Raw genomic sequence first — 24,634 nt, 5'->3', positions numbered from 1 at the left:
AGTGGGCAGCCTGTACAGAGCAGCAAAGTTATGTTATCCTAAACAAAGGATCACCCCCATTTCACCCATAGGAACTCATTTATTTTGTTTTCCTGGGGAAGCTGTGTCTTAGGATATGATTGTCGCCAGCAGACTGCTGTGGCCTGCTGGTACCTCCTGGAAACTGGTGCAACTACGCTGTTGTCCGAGCACTCAGGAGTCCAGGGGCTGAGATTCACACGTCCCCAGGGCCCTCCTAAAATCTCTAGTCTCAACCCAACCTGGATTGAGACTGGAGGAGGCGTATGAGAATTGAGAACTACGTGAATGCTGGTTTGGGTGGGAGATAGGGTGCTATTCAGGAAATGCTACCCTGGCTGTTATTATCAGGGAAATTTGACAAGTCCCTCATGAGAAAGGCCAACAAAATATTTTTTAACCTTGGCAGGCACCTGGTTTAATAAAATGTTTTAGGTGCTGATACATGTGTAGTCCTAAAAGTCCAGGTTTTATTTATTTCAACACAGGACTAGGAGTAGGGATTCTTTAGGACAAGGAGTTAAAGATTAATGGTTTTAATTTATGTTTTAATATAGCACTTATCCAGTAAAAAGCCTCAAGTATAAAACTCAAGTGAACCACAACCGTAAGGTTAATGGATTTTCATCAGCTGAATTTTATAAGTGTAGCAAATAATTATTTGTTGTAGTCTTCATTGCATTTCCCAGATAAGCCCCTAGAGATTGACGTTTGTGAAATGAATGGGGGAAAAGGATATTGGTTTTTACTTATATTGAAAAATCTTACTATGGGTATTTGGTTAAAATTTAGAGAATGCTTCTTACATGAAAGTGTCTTCCACCCACAGGTTTTGATTTCTTAGATGTATTTTTGTGTTCTGGAGAATAAGCTGTACTTAAGAGACCTCTGAAAGTTGGCATTTACTTGAATGTGAATTGAATGGCTATGAAACATTTCTATAATTAAAAAAAAAATTTTGTCAAAGTGTAAAGACTTAAGGCAACTATACTAAAACTCTGAGTACAGAACAGTATAAATATATTTTTCAGAAGGTAGATAGTTTCTTTCTGGCCTACTAGTACCATCTGGATTCCCACATTCACTGTGTCCAGGCGGACATAAGATTACAGGTATTTGCAGTAACTTTTAGAACTCCCAATGTCACCCAGCTAAAGAAAGGAAATGTGTATGTTAATAAACCGGGAAAAGAAGGTTTGGAGGGAAGGGGGCAGGAGGAGAGGAAGGGGCAGTAGGATCTGCTCCTCAGGTAGGGAGGGACCTTTTATATCAGGAGCTGGCACACTTTCTCTGTTAAAAAAAAAAAAAAAGTAGCCAGAAATGAATGGATGTGCCTTTGTTCTAATAACGCTTATTTATGGGCACTGAAATTTGGAATTCATATAATTTTCACATGTCATGAAATATTCTTTTGATTTTTTTTTTCAACCATGAAAAAAATGTAAAAAGTCATACAAAAACAGGCAGTGGCCTGCATTTGGTAGGTTTGACAGGACTGAAGAGCAAATTACGTGTCTGTACGTTGAGTTCAGCCCTGGCAGGAAGCAGTTCTGGGGCAAGAAGAAAATGCTTAAACTGGGTTTAATCACCCTGGGAGTCGCGGTTCCCTACCAAGTTGTCTTCCCACCTGCTGTAAACTTCCAGCAGGCCTAGTGAAGGTGCTCAAGCTGTAGGTGGTCTCCTGTGGGGCTGAGCCCCACAGGCAGCAGTGTTTTATCAGTGATATGAGGTCAGCTAGCAGTGTCTGCCCAGCCTCGGTACAAAACAGGCTTAGCATGACCACAGTGCGATGGAGAGATGCCAGGAAGCGCTTCATTTTAGAGTGCTGGTCCCCGTCCACAACACGGACCATTTAATTAGTAGTCATAGAATTGGAAGAGTTTGCCACCTCATCCTTAAAAAGCAAAAATTAAAAACAAAAAAAAACCTCAAGCATTGCCTAAGTTTGCCCATTTGACTTTTGAAAAATAGCAAAAGTCTTCTATGACTCATGATTTCCTGAAAACTCTTCAGGAACACATACACACTCTGTCCCTTTGCGCGCTCCAGTAGCCGGCTGGCATCATGTCGAATTAATCAGAGATGCAGGGAGGGCCCAAGTTTTCCGAGAGCCGTGTCTCTACTGAATGTTGCTGTGTCTCACAGGCTATCCAGCTGAGCCGGGACGGGCAGTACCTGCTCACCGGAGGAGACAACGGTGTGGTCATGGTCTGGCAGGTGTCTGACCTCAAGCAGCTCTTCGCCTATCCAGGCTGCGACGCCGGGATCCGGGCCATGGCACTGTCTTACGACCAGAGGTAACACTGGAATCGTGGTCTATACTGGTGGCATGAAAACCTGGCGAGGGAATGTATGTAAATGGGCTGATGGATGGGCTGGGTTGTGAGGGTCACCTGTGCAATCAAAAAAGCTGATGAATATTGGGTTTTCCAAGATACTTTTTAAAAAGCATGATTTTGTTTGATGGCATTGCCAATCTTGGACAAAGGCTGAATTCTCTAGGAATAGACAGGATTTAAGTAACAAAGGCTCCAATTATATTGCTGTAAAGCTTTTTATATTAAAGTACCTTTTTTCTTAAACAAAATTTCATGTGAAATGCCTGTATGTCTGTCCATAATGATTTCATTGAGAAATCTGGCTTATTTCCTAAAACCTTCATTTTGGGGAGATAATCTTTATCTGGCATCTTATTTCTTTTTAATATACAGTCTCTCATTTTAGCTCTTAACTTCTTTTACTGTGATAACATATACATAAAATTTACCATTTAAACCTTTTTGGGGGGGTGCATAATTCAGGGGCATTAAGTATATTCACATTGTTATACAACTATCACCGCTATTCATTTCCAGAACTTTTTCATCATTCCATCTCATAGTGTCCTTTGATGTGCAGAAGACTTTAATTTTGACGAAGTCTCATTTATCTATTTTTTTCTGTTGTTGCCTGTGCTTTCAGTGTATATCCAAGAAATCATTGCAAAATTCAGTGTCATGAAGTGCTTCCTCTATATTTTCTCCTAAGAATTTTATAGTTTTAACTCATATTTAGTTTTTTATCCATTTTGAATTAATGTTTGTTTATATATGATGGTCGTAAGGGTCCAACTTCATTCTTTTGCATGTGGGTATCAGTTTTCTCAGCACTATTTGTTGAAAAGACTGTTCCTATATATGAGAGATTATTTCTGGACTGTCTATTTTATTCTATTGGTCTATATGTCTCTAAGCCAGTACCACACTGTTTTGATTACTGTAGCTTTACAGTAAGTTTAGAAATCAGGAAGTATGAGACATCCAATTTTGTTGTTCTTTTTTGAGATTGTTTTGGCTACTCAGGCTCCCTTGAGCTTCCACGTGAATTTTAAGATTTTTTTTTTCCTATTTTTGCAAAAAGCATTGAGATTCTGATAAGAATTAGGTTGACTCTGTAGATGGCTTTGGCTAATATTGTCATCTTAAAAATATTAAGTGTTCCAATCCATGAACACAGGATATCTTTCCATTTATTTATGTTGTCTTTAATTTCTTTCAGCAGTATTTTCTGGTTTTCAATATACAAGCCTTTTGCCCCCTTGGTTAAATTTATACCTGAGCATTTTATTTTTTTGTTGTCATTGTTGTTGCTATGATGGAATTGTTCACTGCTTGTATGTAGAAACACAACTTATTTTTTGTATTGATTTTGTATCCTGCAACTTTGCTAATAAGTTCATCAGTTCTAACAGTTTTTTTGTGTGTGGAATCTTTAGGATTTGCTACATAAAGATCATGTCACTTGTAATAGAGGTAATTTTACTTCTTCCTTTCCAATTTAGATGCCTTTTATTTCTTTTCCTTGCCTAACTGCTCTGGCTAGGACTTTTCATACTATATTGACTAGAAGTGGTGAAAGCAGGTATCCTCATCTTGTTCCCAGTAAGAGGGGGAAAGCTTTCAGTATTCACCATTGAATGTGATGTTAGCTGGGAATTTTTCATAAATGCCCTTTATATCGTGTTGAGGTACTTTCCGTCTATTCATAGTTTCAGTGTTTTTATCATGAAAGGATGATGAATTTAGTCAAATGTCTTCTCTCATGTGGGTTTTTTTTTGTTATTGTTAATTCTATTGATGTGATATATTACAATTGATTTTTGAATGTTAAACCATCCTTATATTCCAAGAATAAATCCCACTTGGTCATGGTGTATAATCTTCTTAATATGCTACTGAATTTGGTTTGCTAGTATTTGTTAAAGATTTTTGTATCAGTAATCATAAGGGATATGGCCTTTGATTTCTTTTCTTGTAATGTCTGTTTCACTTTGGTGTCAGGGTGTGTTGGCCTCATGGAACGACTTAAGAAATGTTCTCTTTAGTTTTTTAGACGCATTTGAGGTGGTGTTAATCCTTCTTTAAATGTTTGATAGAATTCACCAGTGAAGCTCTCTGGTCCAGGGCTTTTCTTATAGAGAGGTTTTTGATTACTGATTCAGTCTCATTACTAGTTATAAGTCTATTCAGATTTTCTATTTCTCCATGATGAAATTTTGGAATAATGTGTGTTTCTAAGAATTTTTCCATTTCATCTAGGTTATCCCATTTGTTGGCATACAGATGTTCCTAGTATTCTCTGATAATCCTCTTTTTATTTCTATACAATTGGTAGCAATGTCTCCACTTTATGATTTTAGTAATTTGAGTCTTTTTTTCTAAGTAAAAGTTTGTCAATTTTGTTGCCCTTTTCAAAGAAGCAACTTTTGACTTTGTTGATTTTTCTGTTTTTCTATCCCCTATTTCCATTCTAATCTTTATTGTTTCATTCCTTCTGTTACCTTTGGGTTTAGTTTGCAGCTTTTTCTTGTTCTTTCTTTAATGTGTAGAATTAGGTTACTGATTGAGATTTTAAGTATGTGTGTTTACAGCTCTGAATTTTCCTTTTAGCACTGGTTTTGCTGCATCCTGTAAGTTTTGGCTTGTTGTTTTGTTTTCATTTGTCTTGGTATTTTCTAATTTCCCTGAGATTTTTTTCTTTGACCCATTGGTCAGTTTCCACAAACTGATGAATTTTCCAGTTTTCCTTCTGTTATTGATGTCTAGTTTAATTCCGTTGTGATTAGAAAAAATACTTTGTATGATTTCAATCTTTTTAAAGTGTATTAGGACTTGTGGCCTAATGTATGGTTTATCTTGGAGAATGTTCCATGTGCATTTGAGAAAAATGTGCATTCCGCTGTTGTTGGGTGAATGTTTATGTATGTGTTAGGTCCAATTGGTTTGTAGTATTGTTCAGATCCTCCATTTCCATATCTTCTTTCTGGTTGTTCTACCCATTATTGAAAGTGGGGTATTGAAGTCTCCAACCATTATTGTAGAACTGTTTTTTCTTCCCTTCAATTCTGTCAGCATTGGTTCCATATATCTTGGGGGTGCTGATTGGTTCATATATGTTTGTAACTGCTATATACTCTTGATGAATTGACCCTTTTATCATTGCTATATAGTGTTCTTCTTTGTCTCTTGTAACATTTTGACTTAAAACCTATTTTATCTGATGATATTAGTATAGCCACCCCAGCTTTCTTTTCATTATTATTTGCATGGAATATATTTTTCCATCCTTTCACTTTCAACCTGTTTAGATCACAGTGAGTCTCTGGTAGACAGCACATAGTTTGATCATGTTTTTAATTCATTTTGCCAGTCTCTCTGCCTTTTGATTGGAGAGTTTAATCACCTTACACGTAAAGTAATTATTGATAGGGAAAGACTTGCTTTTGCCATTTTACTGTTTGCTTTCTACACGTCTCAGTGCTTTTTTGTCCCTCATATCCTCATTACTGCCTTCTTTTGTGTTTAGCTGATTTTCTTGTTGTGACACATTTTAGTTCCTAATTTTGATATGAGGTACTACTAAGGATACTAAGTATGACATCTAAGGACTCTCCTAACCAAACCATACAGAGAGAGGTCTAAGGTAGTAAATAGGTTTCTGCCTCCTGGAGAGGCTCCTCTGAACCGCCTGTCTTACTGCTTCATCTCTTTCCCTGCACCACCAGCTCAGGGACAGGGGAAGCAAACAGCAACTCCTGTCTATAGTGATCATGTCAGTGAGTCGCTGTGTTGGGAGGACAAGGCCCCTCTACCCTCAACAACACGATGGGACACAGAATATTCTTCCGCAGGGTGGTCAACACTCTGATTTCTTACTCTTCATTCATTCTGTATGTGCCAGATACCTCTGTCAGTCACTTGATTGTGTGCTGCTTCCTCCACCAGCAATTACTTTGAGATTATGATTCTTTATTTTGCTTCCAATACCTAATATAAAAAATTCACCTGCCCAGCCTCTCCGCCCTAGAAATTATCTAGTCTGTTCAGGTTTTTGTGACCCACCTTGCACAAACTAGCTGTACTTTCAATATAAAGGCAAGCTGTGAATTGGATCCTTGTGGAGCGTCAGAGGTGGAACTCTGAGCTTACTCAGGACTGCATTTTAGTCACCAAAAAACATACCGTAAACCTCACAAATTGTAGGTCTGGCTGCCATCTTCTGTATTTACCTTGTGGATTTGGGGAGGGCAGTTCTTTCTTTAGTAACAAAGCCTGAGGACATAAATAAATAGGTTTGTAAACCCCTCCTTCTCTCTCTGCTTCTCCCAGGTGCATCATTTCTGGCATGGCCTCAGGAAGCATTGTTCTGTTCTACAATGACTTTAACCGGTGGCATCATGAATACCAAACCCGCTACTGATAGTGACAGCTGGGCTTCAGCCTTGCCCCCCAGCCTGGGCACAGGAAGCGCCCTCAGCATCTTTCTCTTAGAAATAGCAATCAATCACATCTGAATGTAACTTAAATTTGCTCTAAGAAGCAAAATATTTTTTAAATTGCTATTTTTGTAGACTTTGCTTGACTTTTTTGGGGGGAATAGCAAAGCAGAAAACTGGCTGCTGGGTTCTGTAGTTTTAAAAAAATCTATATTTTTAGTCATAATGAGAAGTCTATTTTCACCAATTATGGAACTAAATATACAGTGGAGCAAGTAAACCCACTTACGCTAGTTATATTATGGAAAAACACTTCCCGTTTATCTGTAATCTTGAGAAATGTCTGATTTTAACAATAAGGAATGGGTTATAATACTGGGATGAGGGAATTTTACGCTGTACTTTGGGTCCTGTATTTTTCCAAACAACTGTGCTTCTTCAGCACTGAAATTTTGGGGATTTAAATAGCAATGTTTAAATTACGGTAAATGTAATTTAAAACATCTCAATGAATTATTTCTATCAATATTATTCTTCGAGCATGTTTTAGGCCTAGAAAATTATGGTTTGGGGGAGGGTATTTTATTTTATTGTGTGGTTATCATAAAGGATCTAATGTTATCACAAGTGTGAAATATTTACAATGTTTTCCTGATCTGTCCTCTTCTTAGCACACCAAAATGAAATGATGGAAATGCTCTTGGGCTCACAACCTCTGTTTTTCTTTTAAAGTAAATGCAAGTACCAGAGCTCACTCCCCGAGGGCTGACTGTGCTCACGCGCTGAGGCAGAGCCGTTGTCGGCGCTCCCCCCACCCCCGTCCCCACCCCAGGCCGAGGAACAGAGGCTACTGGGTGCTGTGTGAAGCAACCCTCGTTTTACCTTCTGTTTGTTGTTGTTAAACAAACAATCTTCATCTTCCTTTTGATTAGCAATTTGTACTACGAAAATGTCATTTTGGTGTTGTAGAATTCTACTTTTCTAGCAGATTGCTGTGTGGAATTCTGTGAAAAATATTTGAGAAAAGGTCTGTATTGCATAAATAAATTCTTTGTAAGTTGTGAACTCTGCGTTGAAACTGACATTCCATCTCTATTTCTCTTGCAACTTACTTACCTAAAAGGGGTCGCCTCCTTTTTCCTACACATTCAGTTCTTCTCTAAAAGCAAAGATTTTAGGAGTGGAACAACTCAGTTGTTTGCCAGAAAAATTAAATAAAATGGTATTTGTTTGTTTTGTTGGTAATAATCTTTTTCACTCCTACTTTTGAAACAATGATGATAATACAGTTATTTGCAAGGAAAATGTCAAACCCTGGTTCAGTCATAGTTTTTGAACAATAACCAATAGGTGAGCAATTCTCTTGAATGAAAACAGGAAAGTGGGCATTACGGAAACGAGAACACAAGACCTTTATCTAACAAACGACCAAAGGAACTTTATACACTGGTCCGTCTAAAATCCACCGTTGTTTTATAAACCATTAACAAAACAATAGATGGTAAAATGTGGGAGAAGGGAAGTACATCTTAGAGTCAAAGACATACCCAAGTTACTGGTAAATGAATATCCTCACTGGTACTAACCTGTGATATCACACTTTGGTAACTTTGGGGAAAGTGGTAGAAGAAAATTAGGAATATCTAAGTCATACGCCACCATATGATACTTCTTCTTCAACTACCTATTTTAACAAGCCTGAAGCAAAGTTCATGAAGCAGCTTCCTCTTGGAGCCTAAGAAGAAAATCGGTGCCTCTACCGCCTTTATTGTTTAAAACTTACTTACAACTGTGGAAAATCCACTGAAACTTAATACCTTACAACTGGCATCAACACACAACTACAGCCAGCCGCCCACATCTGTGGCTTCCACCAACCACGGACGTAGAACCTGCGGCTACTGAGGGCTGACTTATCTACTCATAAAACGAATCCCGCTGGCATCAACACAGGGCTTCTTAGGGGTAGGCTCTGTTTAGTACTGTATATGTTAGGGTTTACTCAACATTCACTTATTTTATCCAATTTTCACTCCTTAAAAAAAAATTACTTCGAATTAAATATAAACCAATTAATTAGGGAAAAAAGTCAAAACTGACGTGGCTTGGGATGAAACGGGATAACCTACAACAGCCAGGAACCACGGCGGCACATTCAGTAGGTGACGCGGCTGAGAGGCGGTGTGTTAACATGCGCTGCCTCGGGAAAGGAAGGTTTTCCTCACCGGTAGTGTGGATTCTGACGGAAACATCATCAGTCAAGTCCGTGAGGCTCTAATTTAAGAAATACCACTGGATCTCTAGGAGAAAGCGTATGAGGGCTTAGAGCAGAGAGAACACGAAAACCTGACAGGCACACAGATGGAAACTGGTGGACAATCCACTCAGGAGAAGCTTGTTCCCAAAGTGGACCAAACATCCACAAATAAATGTTCCAATAAATTAATCCAATGAAAAGGAACAATTCTGCCTTGAGATGATAACCCCACACTTCACTTCTGCTTGTCAGCATGCGGGACGGTCCCCTGCCTGGGACCCACGGAAGCCGGGGGGTAGCACATGAGGTCGGTAGCTTACCACCAGGCTGCCCGTTCCCATTCAGCTCCGAGAGCAGAGCCCAGCCAGGGGCCTGGCCGCACATCTGGGGCCGCGTGTCCTCCCACCTCGCTGTCGGAGGGGCAGAGAGATGGCAGAGGTCACGTGGGTCAAGTTGGCAGACAGCCAGGGAATCTGGACGCAGCCAGACCGCACATCCGCGTTGCACCTTTTTCTGCAAATGTAACTGAATTTAAATGGTACATGACAGTTTAGATCCAGCAAGATAGGACTTCCACGGGAGAGATTTTCACTAGGGATCTTTGATACGTTTTTACCAGACACGATTTCAAGAGCTCTGGCCTGGTTTGGTTCTCCTTCCTGCAGCAGCCCCACCCCCTCTCCATAACTGCTGAAGAGCCCAGCAGCCCCGGGACAGATTCCTTCCACATCGGGAAGCAGAAACGTCTTTAAACAGTTGGAAGGATCCCACTGAGCTTGATGGAGCGGCTTTGCCACTCTCCGGCGTGCGTTGGATGACGGAGGACCAGCCAGCCCCACAGCCTCACGTCATCACGCGACATCACATTAGGCCAGAGCATGTTCACAAACACAGAGAGGAGGAGGACGTGAAACTGAAAATCTGCATAAACCATGCGTATCCACAAATACGCCCGAGCCTCCACTTGGCTATTTCTGCCCCACCACAGACGGAGGAAAGTGTTTTCTACTTCAACTAGGAGAGCAACCAGCCTTGCTACCTCCCTTTTTTGTAGCATAAAGTGTAATGATGTTAATTCTATAGGCATCGCAAGTTATCACTGCAGGGAAAAAGCAAGGAAGCTGGGAAGGCAAAGACCATAAAGTAGCAAATCAAAAATTAAAATTAAAAAAATTTTAATTCTACCTCTTCTATTTTCTCTCAGATGAGTGGGAGAAACGTCTTTTGGATCTTTCTTTTCAATAGATCTCAAAGAGTCCATGACGCATTTCCTGGGTCCCCCAAATCACATGATCACCATATAAAAGCCCAAGGCTACGATGAATGACCCTGACACATCACTCCCTGCCCTGCCTGAGCCAGAAATGCAGATTGCTCAAACCAGAGGGCCTCACATCCTTCTTTCTAGAGAACAGGGTGGTCTGACCTGCAGGCAAGGGAAGCAGGTGACCTACAAACGTTCCTCTGAATTCCACGGCAGTCACGTGCCAGAAACATGCAGTGAATTATTTTCCTGTCTCAAGTTCAGGAATATTTTTCCTTGCCAAAACCAAGATTCTGGGGGAGCCCGGCAGAAGCAGCTGGCTGTGCTGCAGCTTCAGACTTGGATCAGCTGAGAGACACTCCCCAGGCTTGACCTTAGTGCCAGCACGGGCAGGTGCCCAGCCTCACACCATCAAACTCGGGCTGAAACCCTCCTGACCGCCAAAGGCCGTGCTGCCAGCTCTGCCCCAAATGAAGGAGGCTTCTGTTTGAGAAGGAGCATGGCAGGAGCAGGTCAGTCTCTGTACCAAATACCTTTTTCTTCCGCTCAGCTGCTCGATGCTGGTAACACACCCCCACTGAGTTCAAGGCTGCACGGTTTATCATAAAATAGCCCCTTAAAATCCATTGGCCAAGACTAACCAAAGTTGCACACATCCGCCTCCCTCAGAGAGACTACTGTCTTCCTTCATCTCACGGAACTCACACGCCCCTGCCCTGGGAACTTCTTAGCCGCCTCGATTTTCTACCACTTTGTCAGGTGTCTTCCCCAGCCCATCCCACCTCCACCTTAGGACACAGATGCTACCCCTAAAGCATCCCTGACCGCCTGGAGGGGCACAGCAGCTCCCAGGACACCTGCCCCGGGGCCGGGAGAGGCATGTCCAGGCTCCGTCAGCTCGAGACCCATCTGAGTTTCCTCGTTTGTTGAACAGGAATGTTAGCTGTTCTCTCAGGGCTGTGGTGTGGCTCAAACAAGACAGTGTGAGATAACTCTGTAAACTATGAACTTTTGTTATTATTTAGCACCTAGGCATTTCCCAGAACTAGACAATCGCTCCTTTAGAAAGCAGCGAATTCTGTCACCGGCCTGCTCCTGCGACGCTGCGTTCACGCCTGACCCTCAAGTCTCCTACCCACTGACCTCGGGCCACCACCCAGAGCACCCAAAAGAAGTCTGCACCCCCTGCCACAGAGCAGTTCCCTGTGAAGCCACACATCAGGCGGAGGTGCCTCTGGGTTTTCCTAAGCAACACCGGACCGCTTCTCCACCAGTCCTTGGCTCCCAGGGCTTTAAACCCCTCGCCACCCTGGCTGCCTTCTTTCGGGCAATGGTTGCTTCATCTGCACCACACACCCCGAGGCCCCAGCGCAGAGCCGTACCTGGGAGGCTCGACTCACGCTGCCCACGACCTGCACAGACTTTTCAGGATGCAGCTTAAGGTTATGCTAACGTTTAAGCAGTTCTGTTGGCGCCTAATGACATGGTGCTCGTTGCACTTCTCCCCTCCCAGATCTTTCCTGTGAAGCAGTGAACTCCAGGGCCTTGGCCACTGAATCACAGGACTTCACGCTTTGATGTCACATCTCAGGTTTGGATCAGTGCTCTAACCTGCTGAGATCGTCTTAAATCAGTCCATCCCATTTAAAACAGTGGATAAGGATTCTTTCTGCGTTGTCATACACATCATATGCAAAACTAAACAAAACAAGGACACTGAGTGCTGCGGCCTTTCTTTAGAGCTGCACTGTCCAGCTTGGCAGGTGGAGCAACACGGGGCTATTAAATGCTTGAAATGTGCCTGGTCCAGCCTGAGATGTGCCATACATGTCAATACACACCAGGTTTCAAAGACTTAGGACAAAGAAGTAAGGTAAAGTATCCCAATGATTGTTTTTTTACATTGATCACATGTTGAAATAATACTTTAAAGGGATGTATTTAGATATACTGGGTTAAATAAACTATACTATAATTTCACCTGTTCCTTTTTACATTTTTTTTAATATGGTACCAGGAAATGTTAAATTATGTGGCTTACACTGTATTTCCATGGGACGGCAAACTGCCCTGAAAGTCCTCCTCCAAGACAGCATCACTACCCAGCGCTCTTTCAATATGGTTTATCTGTTCTGAACTGTCCCCCATCTCCTGATTCACGTTTCACAATCTTATTCACGCAGATATTCTGGGGGAGTTACGCCAAATGCTTCCACCTGTATATTCCATGTACTTTCACGTCACGGCAACCTTTCTGAAGAAAGAGAGACAGACTCCCGCTGACTCCTGGCTGGGCCCAGCAGGCGGCCCACGATGGCTTCGGCAGGTCACTGCTTCCCTTGCTCTCTTCAAAGGTCAACTTCTGTAGACATGGCTCCCCTGCTGGAATAAGGGGATGAACATAAACCAAGCGCAGGCCTCTCTCTCAGTGCGGGAGCGGAGGAACCCAGCAATAAAGGACCTCTATTTAATTTGGATCCTGAGACCAGAATAAGAGCTCAATAACGTTTGCTACATGTGTGGGTGAATGAACAATTTGCTTGTGGTGTCGGAGCCTTTATTTAGGATCATCATCTAGATGGCCACTCACGTCCAGGCCTCGATTGACCCTGGACAACAGGCTGCCTTCAAAAGAGCACAGGTTTGATGTCTGTGGAATCTGAAACCACATCATGGCTCTGTCTGCTGCCAGTTCTATGACCTGGGTTATGTCACCTAACTTCTGGGCTTATTCCTTTACCACCACTTAACGCTCTAGGTGTTTGTGGGATTTAATTACTAAAGAACTGCTTGGCCACTGCCAGGCCACGTTGCCACACCCAGCTCAGGCTACTCCTGTCTCCAGGCCATCCAGGGTGCCATAGAACGTGGGAGCACGTGCGGGACAGAAGGCGCTCCTCCTTCTGCCACCAGTGACTGGCACTGCCCTGGCCATTTATTTTCTTAAGTCTTTAGCAAATGTCTTTGAACCTCGCAGTTTGAGAGATGGGGTCGAGTTTCAGGCTCTGATCAGTACACTAAAGGCCTCGCTCCATCATTCTTCCATTTTCATTTTCTTTATCCTCATTTTTCTCCTCTTTTACATTAGCTCTTCGCTTCCATTAACAAACATTTTTCTATTGGAAGCTATGAAAAAGCTCGCTCTTTAACCAGTGAGAGGAGCGACAGGCAGAATGTTCTGGACCTGCCCATCACTACCCTCTCTTGAAGCCTGCACCCACTGGAGCTGTGCGCCCAGGAAGTCCATCTGCATTCTGTCACCTGCCTCTGGACTGGATCACAGGTCAGCACCAGCCCAGAGAGAAATCGTCACACAGCAGTGTGAACGAAGAGAACCAGAGCTGAAAAATATGGTTTCAAGCCATGGAGTTGTACAGCCTTGCAAAGCTGGGGACAGAAGCAGTTACAGGCTAAGCCAGAGACCAGGCAAGAAGACGTTATGAGGGAACAGAAACCAAGAGCCGAAACGCAATGAAAGAAGCAGACAGGAGACGGCACAACCTCTGAGACAGACACGGACAGACGAGAACAGCTGCCCCAGCTCCCCATTTCCTATAAAGCCTGACCTTCCTGTCTCTGGTTCCATCAGAGTTCTCTGTTGTACACTAATAATCTCTATTCCTTTTTGAGCTTTTGTTGTGTGAGTTTCTGCACCTGTAATCAAACACAGTTCCATCCAGGTGCAGCTCCATGCGTTCTTCCCAAGCACCTCTCTTCCCCGTTGTGACCCCGAGACAAAAATCAACACTGGCACCAGCCAGAACCTGGGCCGGGGAGGTGTTGCTTTGACTACACACTCTTTGCAAAACCACCACGCAGGAACCTCTACCCACCCTGACCGCTATTTCTCAAGAAGGAAAAGTTTATTGGATACACTTGTAGGCGGCAAAAGTCTTAATTAACAATGAGAATGAACTACAGGCCCACCCGTTTAGAAGATGAGCAGGTAAAACAAATACACTGATTATATACAATCATTAAAAAGAGCAGGGTGGTGGAAAAAAGGAAAAACTGCCAGCAGCCTTCCAGAAGGTTAGTAACAGAGGATGTCTGCAGGCACCTTCCCGCCCAGTCCCGACTGTGCCCCGCGCTTCCTGGGGGTTGTTGCCGCCGCTGCAGATGAAAAGCAGATGGAGAAGGGAGGCTCCCGCGGCTCCTGGGGCCGCTGGTTGCTCCTGCTCTGCCCGCAGCCGGACCTGGAGAAGGAAGCGCCCGGCAACGCGGCATGCACCACGCCTCTCGTTAAAAAGCCCCAAGGACAAGGTCGTCAGCATTTTCTAATACGGTCGTGGGAAGAGTCAGGGAAACACAACTGCGAGGGAAGAATTCCCTGCGGCCTGCGCACAAGTCCAGAGCCAGTGTCGTCCTAGACGAGCCCCCGAGGCTGGGCGGAGTGCCGGGACCAGGGGGTCCGCTCGGGCTCCAAGCCTTGCGCGGGAAGCCAGCCCCCGACTCCCGTCTGCAGAGGAAGGGCGCCCACAAAGGGACAGACGCAGTTCTGAGTTGCTTGTAAGAAAAAGGGAGCCCTCCTGAGTTTACTTAAATAAGAGAGAGATCTCGGTGCATCCAAAGTGTTTCTATAAAAATGCGCTCAGTGTCAGATAAAAGTTGCACATTCTCCTGGTGACGCCGTCAAATGTCTACTGAACTGAGAAGACAGAGAATTTAAACGAAGCCGCTCCGAGGACCTGTCCCGGAAGCCGACGCACACAGGCCCCTCCAGGACCCGGGCGGAACGCGCGGGAAGCGGTGGCCCTGGAAGCGCGCTCTCCACCCCGGCGATGCGATGCGCGGTGCGGGCAGCGATGCGGGCGGCGGGGGCGGCCGGTCAGTCGCGGTGGCGGCGCCAGGTCCCCGCCCGCTCGCACTCCGCGGCGGCGGCGGCGGCGGCGGCAGGAGAGCGCGGGGGCGACTCCGGGGACGCAGGGGGATCCGGGGCAGCGGGCTCCAGGCCGGGCCGGCTGCCGTCCGCGCCGAGCTTACTGCCGAAGATCTGGCCCTCCTTATCTAGAGCCGTGTTCTGAGGAGAGAGCAGGAGACAGTTAGCCCGCCGCCTCCGTCCCGGCACCGCGAGCAGGGCGCGCAGAGCATGCACGGCGGGAACAGGAGAGGAGAAGTAACGCCCGGCTGCCCCCGACGGCGGCCCACGGGCCAGCCCGTCTCCGGCGCCGCGGCCTCTGCTCCTACTGCCCTGGACGCGGCCTGGGCAGATCCTCCCCGGCTCCGGCTCCCAGATGCCTGGGTTCGGGGCGCTTCTCCCCGCGCCCCTGAGCCCAGAAGAGTCCTGGACAAGAAGCAAACCCCACAAGAATGCGAGGTCCCTGACAGCTAACTCTTCTAAAGAAGGTTCCCCGTCGGGGATTCGAACAGTACTCACGGGTCGTCTATAGTAAGTACCTCCCACCCCACCATCACACCGGTGCCCCGAAACCTATGAAAGCCCTGGGAATCGATGGTGCTGCATTACCCATCCTTCCATCCTCCACCATCTCCTCCCTGCTCTTCTCTTCTTTGTGCGGGTGTCTTATCCTGTCACACCCCCAAGGGTTTTAATCTGCTCCAGGGGCACAGAAGACGTCTTACCTCCTGACCCTAGCCTGGGAGGCTGGCCCTGACCTGCCTTCCTCCTCCTGAGTGGACTTGAGGACTTCTGCTCGGCCAGGCAGGCCCGGCCAGCGGGCCTCTCACTGGGTTTTCCAAACGTGGGGAGCTTTCGGTTCTCAGGCACCTTTAGTTACGAGGCACATGGACCAGAAGTCCTTCTGTGGTCTAACCACCTTGAGGGGGAAATGCACCACTGATTCTTCCAGTACTCTGACTGGAAGGAAAAAAAAGTCTGGAGAAAATATGAACAATGGGGCTTCCTAGGACAGACTTGGGCGGCTGCCTTCGGGGCACTTGGTGTCAACTGGAAAACAGGTGCTCTCCACAGGCCCTTCCCAGCTCAGGCTGAACGCTCAGGGATTGCCAAGGACAATTTCCGTTACCTGGAGAAGAGGTAACTGTGGACAAGCCAAATCAGAAACTCGGCATCGCTCTTTAACAAGCTTCCAAGCTCCCAGTATGAGCAGAGGCCAGGCCACCCCTCAGTGAAAACACTGAAAGCGGGGAGAGGCGGCATTCACTTTTTTCTACCATAAAACTTCCCCTGGGTAGAAGAAAGCAACAGTGCTGCAGTTATTTCTCCTCTTCCCTTCCCGTCAAGAAGACGCATGTGTGCAGCGGAAGGAAGCACTGCCGTGCAGTTAGTACATACCATCGCCTGGGACCTAGTCAGAGGAAAGCAATGCAGGCGGCGTGAGAGGCAAGAGGAGCGAGGAGAGAAGCAGGGACAGAAACTAGACTTACTTTCAACAGAAGCAACACAGTCGAAACAGTTTTGTCTATCTTAAGCCCAAATCCTTCCCAACTTCCCCCCTGAAAGAAGCATAATCCCCGAGTGGGGAAGCACTCTTTTTGAATCCATCCTTTCTCCAGTCAGCTACAAGGCTACAAAAATGCAGCGAGAAGGGGTTTCTTATAATTCCCTTTCCCACCACGAGATGGCCTCTTCTGGGCGAGGTGGTGAGCCCTCTCTGCAGGTGCACGGTCCTTTCTTAAGCGTCTAAGGATAAGCCAGAGCAAATGCGAGTGCATTCTGAAACCACAGGCCCCATCTTAAACCAAAATCCTATCCAATCGTGTTCTCCTATCCCAAAGCCTTGCTGACTCTACACTGTCTTACTGATCAAAATGCATCTTTGGAAATGTATTTGGAGAAAGAGAACAAAAGCCTTCACAAAGGTTCCCATCTTATGCTCTCATTCACAAAAAGATGCTTTTTCACCTAAGTGAAAGATAGCCTTTAGCAGGAGAATGACTGGAGTTCTCCTCCTGTGCACTCGCCAGCTTTTGGTCTGGGAAGGAAGGCAACGTGGCAAGGCGAGAAGTTTTAAGTAAAGTCTCCAAGGGTGCGTTTGGCTGAAACGGGTGTCACTAGGTACAGGAGACCTGCACCCATGAGGAGCTGAGAGCTGGATGCTGGTGTCAAAGTCCAAGAGAAGCATGCAGATTTAAGAGGGGTGACAATTAGAGGCGGCTCGGATGAAGCATAGCACGTTGAATACCAGAATTCTGCTCCGGGGTCCCCAGAGTCTCAACGGGGTACAGAGTGAAACTCTGAAGTGTCTCTCAAACTGTCAAATCAAACTGTCAAACAAAATGCAGACAACAGCATCAACTTGACTTTCTTGCACCGTTATTTATCATTCCTACCCTATCATTTTCTCACCGGAGCCTCAGGCTCCAATCCTTTGGGGGGCGTGGCGGGCCAAGGCAGAGAGAACACTAGGGGTGGCAGCGGAGATCAAGGTTCTGTCTGGGAGCGACACAGCCGTTCCTGAGGGTTCCGCCTCGGAACATTTATACCCTGTTTCCACTGCTATTTGTATCTGTAGGAAACCACATGAGCCTCACATACCCCAGTTATGAGAACATATAAATACCAGGGAGAGTCATTTGTGAATAATGATTTTTAAGAAAACATCTGAAACTGTTCCCAAGGGCAGGACACAAAGACGCACAGTACTGGTGAAGAGAGCGAGGCAGACGACATGGAAGCCTTGCAAGCTGCCCGGACACAACCACGCCAGGTCCTCGGTCGGGCGAGGATGAGTACGACATCCCTGCGGAGGCCTGCTCACCGCTGCTCTGGGGGACAAGCCAGAACTCACAGGCCAGCTTTGTGGCCATGGAGAACTGGTACCCCCCGAGGCAGGCTCTACTGATTCCCCTGTAGGCAGTGAGCGTGATGACGTCGTCAGCACCTCCCCAGAGCTAACGAGCTGTGGAGTTGTGTACGGAATGCGGGGTTAGACGGAGCCCTGCCAACATGCCCAAGATGACACTGAACACACATGGGAACACACAACTTTCACAATCACCGCTGGAATCACAATAAAGCGTTGTTCATTCACACAAACATCCCGTTAAAGCTCAGGAGTTTGAAATTTAACAGTTGAAATCCATCAGCAAATGGAAAAATGCCATTTGTAAACCGTGAGATGTAGGTTCTAGGGCAACCTAAACGTCCTTATCCTATACTGGGCCAAAAGGCAGAAGGGCTGATCATTCCAGAACCTTGGCGGGCCACACGCCTTGGGCCATCCATTCCCATCTGAGTTAACGGGTGACCCAGGGAATGAGGGGGGAGCTGCCATAAGCCCTGGGCGCCTCCTATAAAGGTTCTTCCTCTAGCACACTATGAAGCTGAATTAACGTGTGGTTGTTAAATTGTGCTGCTGACTCAAGTTTTTTGTTCCATGTTGCGTGTGCCAGTTTTCAATGTTTTTAAATTTTTGTAAATTTCCCCAGAAGCTGCCTAACAACGCAGCCGGAGGCAGGGCCGTGACCCCTTACCCCAGCCGGCAGCCCTGCTCTCAAGGGTGAACCGCTTGAGAACTTTCTCATGCTGTGGGCTCAGTCAAGATGGTTCTTTGCAAAGGGTTTAAGCTGCCGCTCTGTGACAACTCTGACTTTCTCAGGCTCTCGGCAGAACACTGCTGAGATGCCAGGAAAACCACAGCTCAAGAGGCCTTCCCGCTCTTTCGGCCCAGAGTCCATCATCACCCCCACTCGCGAGTCCGGCAGCACATCAGCCTGCAAGCCTGGCCTGAGGGCTGGAGGGGGGAGCGCAGCCGCCCACCCCGGGGGAGGAGGACGGCGCGGCGGTGCCAGGACGGTGGTGGAGGCTCCAGGAGCAGCCCGCCTCCCGCACTCACGAGGGGGCGGGCTTCTCTCTGCCTCTGTCTGGACCCGCGTCCTCGCAGGGAAGCTTCCGAGGCTATGGTGCGCCCTGAGAATAAGCAACTGTTTTCCTCCCAGTCGGGTAGGACACCGAGCCTTTCCAGAGGGTGAGGGCCTGTCCTGAGGTCAGGGTGACGGAGCTGTCCGGCTCCGCAGATCCCCGCAGTCCTGGGGTGGCCGAGACCCAGCTCAGGCCCCCGCCTCCTGAGAAAGCCTGGCTCCCGGCCGCGGCTCCCTGATCCTGTAGGCGGGACGGAGATCACACCGGGGACCCGTGCTCTACACACGGCACCGGAGCAGGTGCGGACACACCGGGGGCCAGTTTCACGGCCCCACCTGGGCGAGGACTTGGGTCTGGACAGCTGGTGGGACGGTGCACGCCACACTTCTGGCTCAGTTTTATTTTTTCTACCTTCTTCTCCCGTTTGCTGAACTTACTTTCATGCTACTTCACTTACTTTAATGCCACTTTCCATTTGCCGTGTGTGTGGATTTAGGTAAGCTGCCTTTTTAAAAACATTTTGGAAGAAGGAAGATTTGAAAAAATATGGGGATCACTGTTACTGACTTGTCATAAAATTTTACCAACCCTGAAAAAACTAATATTTTTTTTTCATTCTTCTGAACTTTTAAAAACCACAAAACACTGACTTTTTAAAATGGAATTTGCTTAACTCTGGCTGTTTCTTATCCCAAGTCCCAAAGAATCATTCATAGCTCAAATAATCTATGTCTGAGGCCTTGAGTAGTCAGGGAGTCACTTCCTTTTGCTGTAAGTCCCACCTGGGCTTGGGAACTGCTCTCTAGACGGGAAAGTAGAGATGAGACAGAAGCAGCTGCCTGGAGGCCACCAGGCCCAGGAGAAGAGGCCGGGGCGCCCCGGCCAGGGGCCCATCAGCCTGGCCTTGCTGGGACCTGCGCAACCTCTGATCCCAGGACCCAAGGCCTGGGAGCCGGCCCAAAGGGTGCCCTTCACGTGCCAAGCCATTCCTGAAGTGTAGAGGAACGCGACGGCGCCCACAGCCGCGTGAGGGGAAGCACTTGGCGGCTGACTTGATAAGATTCGACATCGGCTGAGCAGTCAGCCAGACGCTGCAGCTGCCCAAGGGCAGAACCGTGCGTTCTACTTACCATGATAACGGAGACTCCGGTGGTGGTGCTGTTCTGTTTGGGGAGCGCGTTATTAAAGTGCTGTTTGAGTTTACCTGTTACTTCAGCCTGCATATTATTCTCCTGGGAGGCATCGTCCTACAGGAAAGAATCAAATACACTGCCTTTGATTCTCACGTCTATGTTGTCTCTTCCTCAGCAGTCACACACCAGCCGTCACCACCACCATCTCCTCCTAAATGGGCCCATCTGAGCCACAAGGTCGGGGGAACAATCTAAGTGAAGTAATTAGAAATGATTACCATTATTCACCAGTCCCCTGCCCTCGGAAAGACCCTCTGCCATTCACCTCCCTCCTTAGGTCTGAAGGGGGCCGAGGAGAGGGCAGAGGTCCCAGTGGCACAAGGACATTCTACAGGGTTCTGAGACCCTCCCCCCGCAGCACAAATGCCACCTAATTTAGTATCGAACCCTCCCACAGAAACATCAAAACTAATGAACAGTTTATCATTTTAATCCAGAATGCAGGTAGCTGTTGGTCCTGATCGCTCATTAAACAAACGTGGCATCTCAGCTACTTGGCCCAAGAGCCAGGTCACTTAGCAGGACCCAGAGAGTTTGAACGCAAAGGTCGGGACGTGTGGGACGGGGGGTGGCAGAGGCACCTGGGGAGCCAAAGTCAGCAAAAGCCCCTGAATTAACGTCACTGTCCCAGAGCCTCCGGGACTGAGGGGGACGCAGCCTCTCCTGCTGTTGCCATTTCGTGGATCGTGTTTACCATGAGGCCCAGAGGCACCGCCCAAGCTCAGAGAAATTCCAGGCAACGTCACACATCCTGTGCCTGACTCTGGCAGGACCGCATCCCGGCCACGCCGCCTGCAGCAGCAGCGCTCCTGGGACCACATGCCATGAAGACAGAGACCAGGGTCTGACACAGGCTCATCTCTGGGCAAATCCTAAAAACTCTCAAACCCCAGGATGACAGAGAAAGCTCCTTAGAGAGCATCCTGGCCAAACCCTTCATCTCACAGACGAGGAAACTGAGGCCCAGGAAGGGACAGTGGCGTGCCAGGTCACTCACAGAGTGGGATCCTGGTGCCAACCGCTTTCTCCCAGAGAACTGCCTTCATGCTACTTGCTCATTAGAGAAAACAGACATTTAATCCGCCATGGAATTTGGATGCAGAACTTTGCCTGTGCAAAAGCCCTGGCGAGGAAAGCACGCTGTTGGCCACAGGACACAGAGGTGTTGGTTCCCCGGGGACGTGGGTACTTACTGATACCCAGGGGTGACTCAGGATCTGTCCCGCAGTGCACCGCGCTTCAACGTTTACCTGAAGCATTTGACTGATTAATTCCTGGAAAGAAATAAAGAAGGTGATAGAGCAGGCGAAAGGGGGTAATTCCAGCATCAACACAGAAATCTTGAGTTTGCACCACGTACTTCAAAGAGCAGCCAACACAGCTGCTCAGCCGTTTGAATGCAAAAGCTATTATCACCTCCACTGCCCGTGCCTAGGAGGCAATTACGCAGACACAGCTGCCTCGTGTCAGCGGCACTGAGAGAGGAAGAGGTCTCTCCCGAATCTACATGAAACCCAAGATGTTCTCTCCTAAGAGTTCCGGTCATTATCACACCACAGCACGAAACCGCAGTGCTGCCCCTTCCGGCAATCCAGCAGGTCTCACAGATCCACCCCATAGCCTGACGGGTGCCCGTAACACATTTCTTGAATAAATGAAAGAACAAACGCTTAGGGCTTAGAGGAGCACAGGAGGGCGGTAGCGGCAAACTGGGAAGACAGCCAGTCCAGCTTCCAGAATTCGGTTAAGCATTTCAGAGACCACACTGAGCAAGGAACTTAATGAAGAACCACACATTAAAAGTCAAGACAGACGCGGAGCTCAACACCAAGAGCTGCTACAGCCCCACACAGTGAGTGAGGGGACCCTCAACACGACGCAACCCCTAGAAACGGGCCTGGATGGGTACCTTGGCTGAGTCCGTGATGTTGTCCCAGTAGGGGGCCGGAAACTCTAGCTTCCCAGCCAAGATCTGGTCGAAGAGATCTTCCTGGAGATTGTTCTCACTAAGTCAGTGATGGAGAAACAGAGAAAGAGTCAGAGTCACCATACAGTTTTTAACAAAATGCTCATGGGAAGAGGGGGGAGGAGTCCAGTCTCTCTGGCTTGGGCATTTCATAGCTCAGCTGTGGATCTCAACTGCATTTGGGATGACACGCTCCCTTTTAGACAAAGAACCGAAGAACATTTCCATGGGCCTGGGAATCACAGAGAAAGAGGGAGGTGTGTGTGTGGGGGAGAGATGGGGGACGGAGGGAGGGGGGAGGGAAAGAGAGGAGGAGAGAGGGAGGGGGAGAGATGGGGAGGGAGAGAGAGGGTGAGGGAGAGAGGGAGAGGGGGAGAGGGGGGAGGGAAAGGGGGAAGAGAGGGAGGGGGAGAGAGAAGGGGAGAAAGGGAGGGGGGAGGGGGGAGAGAGAGAGGGAGGAGCAGGGGCGGGAAGAGAGAAGAGACAAAGATGCAAGAACTTTGTTTAGTGGGTACAGGGTTTCAACGTGGAAAGATGAAGATGTTCCGGAGATGGATGGTAGTGATGGTTGCACAACATTGTAAATGTACTTAATACCACCTAACCCTTAAAACTATACACTTAAAAATGGTTTAAATGATAAATTTTATGTTACATATATTTTTCCACGATAAAAAAGACTCAAGAAAAAAATGGCATCCACAAATGATGTAAATCCTCATTTCAGCAAAAACCAAGCTCAGCACCTGCCCTCAATCTCTCGTGGTAGTAAGAGGGGAGAAGCAGCACATTTGAGTCAGATCTCCTTGTCCTTCCTCTTTCTACTCTTCCAAGAAAACAGCCAAAGATCAGTGAAGCAGCCAACATATGAAAACATCATAAGGAGTTCAGAATCTGGATAAACATTCATGACACAATGTGCTCCCCTTTGGAACTTGCCTTTCATTGAAGCTCAGTCTGAGACAAAGAGCCCATCCAAGAACATCAACTAGAACTGCACGGTTGAGGCAAACCCACCTCGCCACCCCTGGGTGAACGTACCTCCCCACCCTGTGCCTACCTGCCCCCCCCCAAAGGTGCACCTGCACACACAGCTGGTGCCTACAGGATAAATGATGACTTGACTTTTTATGGATGGCGCCATGGAAACACTGCTGGGAAAAATTCAGGAAGCTGGGCGTCCCCTACCTCCCAGAAAACTGCATCTCCACAGCCACAGAGCCCCTTCCCCCGGTGGGCACGTCAATGGCCAGAGTGAGAACACAGTCATTGGCTTTCTAGGCCATCACAAAGCCCTAGGAGAAAACTCAGGATGCACTGCTGGAGTCAAGATCAAAATCCAGGAGCGAAGTTCAGTCTCACTTGGCAAGGGTGCGACCGACCTCCTGGAGCTCCCGACAGGCTCCCTGCAGCCTCCTTACTGCTCAGGGTGCTCATGTGGGACCCTGCCCAGCCTTCTGGACAGCAGGCTGCTCATGCTACCAGCCCTCCAGGGTCTGCAAGGGCAAGTGCGGTGTCCCTAGAAATAGATCGTTCCGGGCAGTGTCCAGCGACAAATTTGGGGGCTGTGTGATGAGGTGGCTGCCTCGTTCCTGTTCTAGGAAAAAAGAGCAGAGTTTGTGAGCCGGTGAACATTCATGACCTCTAACCAAGCCCAGCGGCATCGACACCACGGGTCCATGACGTCTGGGTCACGCAGCAAAAGTCACGGAGCAGCACAAGTCGGGCCAGATCACCAGACAAGGCAAAAGATGCCCCCACCCACCTCGCTCTCCTAAAAAGTGATATTCTTTGGGTGAGCACAGACTCCTTCTAGGTGTCTAAATATTTTCTTTTCTTTTCACTGTTACTTCTCTACTGATTTAATTCAGCTCAACTCTCCTTCAAAATGAGTAAAGGATGCATCTAAGAACACAATGGGATTTTACAGAAACCTTTAGAAAACTGGAGGACCCCAGGAGACAATGTTAGAAGAAGATAGAAAAAAATCAAAAAATCACCCATTTCCAGAATTTGTTCTTTTTAGCCATTCCTCTCTATGGCCGCACTCATCTCCTTTTTGGTATTTTTCTGGAATCTCGACTAGCTTATGTTCTGTTAATATCTATGGCTTTTATTTTGTTAACAAACAGCTAAAACATTGGGGGTGTGTCTGCAGGATTTAGGTCCTTGGCAAAACAGCCTAAGTCAACAACAAAACCCCAGGATCCTGGCAATTAGAATGGCACCCTCAGGACCCGTGCTGTGAACTGCTAGAGCTTTGGGAGTTTCGGGCTGCCCTCACCAGAGCAGAGCTGAAGAGAATTTATCCTTAGTTGTCACATAATAAAAGCCTCTATGATTAAATCTTCCCTGGATTTATTACCACATTTATACTCTACAATCTGGCTGAGATGG

The 24,634-nt window shown here is 47.1% G+C and overlaps 2 protein-coding genes across 12 annotated transcripts in view; one reads left to right on the top strand and one right to left on the bottom strand.

Moving 5' to 3' along the window:
- Positions 1-7,837, top strand: part of LRBA (LPS responsive beige-like anchor protein) — a 736,878-nt gene extending 729,041 nt beyond the window's left edge. For all 4 annotated transcript variants that reach the window (XM_082463287.1, XM_082463288.1, XM_082463286.1 and 1 more), the window contains exons 56-57: positions 2,164-2,315; positions 6,666-7,837. In XM_082463287.1, coding sequence (XP_082319413.1) covers positions 2,164-2,315; positions 6,666-6,756 — 243 coding nt within the window. In that variant the 3' untranslated portion in view covers positions 6,757-7,837. The remainder of the gene's footprint in view (positions 1-2,163; positions 2,316-6,665) is intronic.
- A 6,298-nt stretch (positions 7,838-14,135) lies between these two features.
- The window catches only part of DCLK2 (doublecortin like kinase 2), a gene marked incomplete at its 5' end in the record, with an annotated part of 151,616 nt that continues 141,117 nt past the window's right edge, over positions 14,136-24,634 (bottom strand). For 5 of the 8 annotated variants that reach the window (XM_082463360.1, XM_082463361.1, XM_082463363.1 and 2 more), the window contains 4 exons: positions 14,136-15,313; positions 20,209-20,325; positions 21,465-21,545; positions 22,181-22,277. In XM_082463360.1, coding sequence (XP_082319486.1) covers positions 15,122-15,313; positions 20,209-20,325; positions 21,465-21,545; positions 22,181-22,277 — 487 coding nt within the window. In that variant the 3' untranslated portion in view covers positions 14,136-15,121. Of the gene's footprint in view, positions 15,314-17,399; positions 20,463-21,464; positions 21,546-22,180; positions 22,278-24,634 lie in introns of those variants that run through there. The other 3 variants (XR_014264079.1, XR_014264078.1, XM_082463365.1) reach the window with 3 other exon arrangements.

This window comes from Balaenoptera physalus (genome assembly GCF_965194825.1).
Source record: "Balaenoptera physalus genome assembly, chromosome: 5".
NCBI lineage: Eukaryota > Metazoa > Chordata > Mammalia > Artiodactyla > Balaenopteridae > Balaenoptera > Balaenoptera physalus.
Note: the sequence above shows the minus strand (reverse complement) of the source record. Positions and strands in the feature narration are given on the sequence as shown.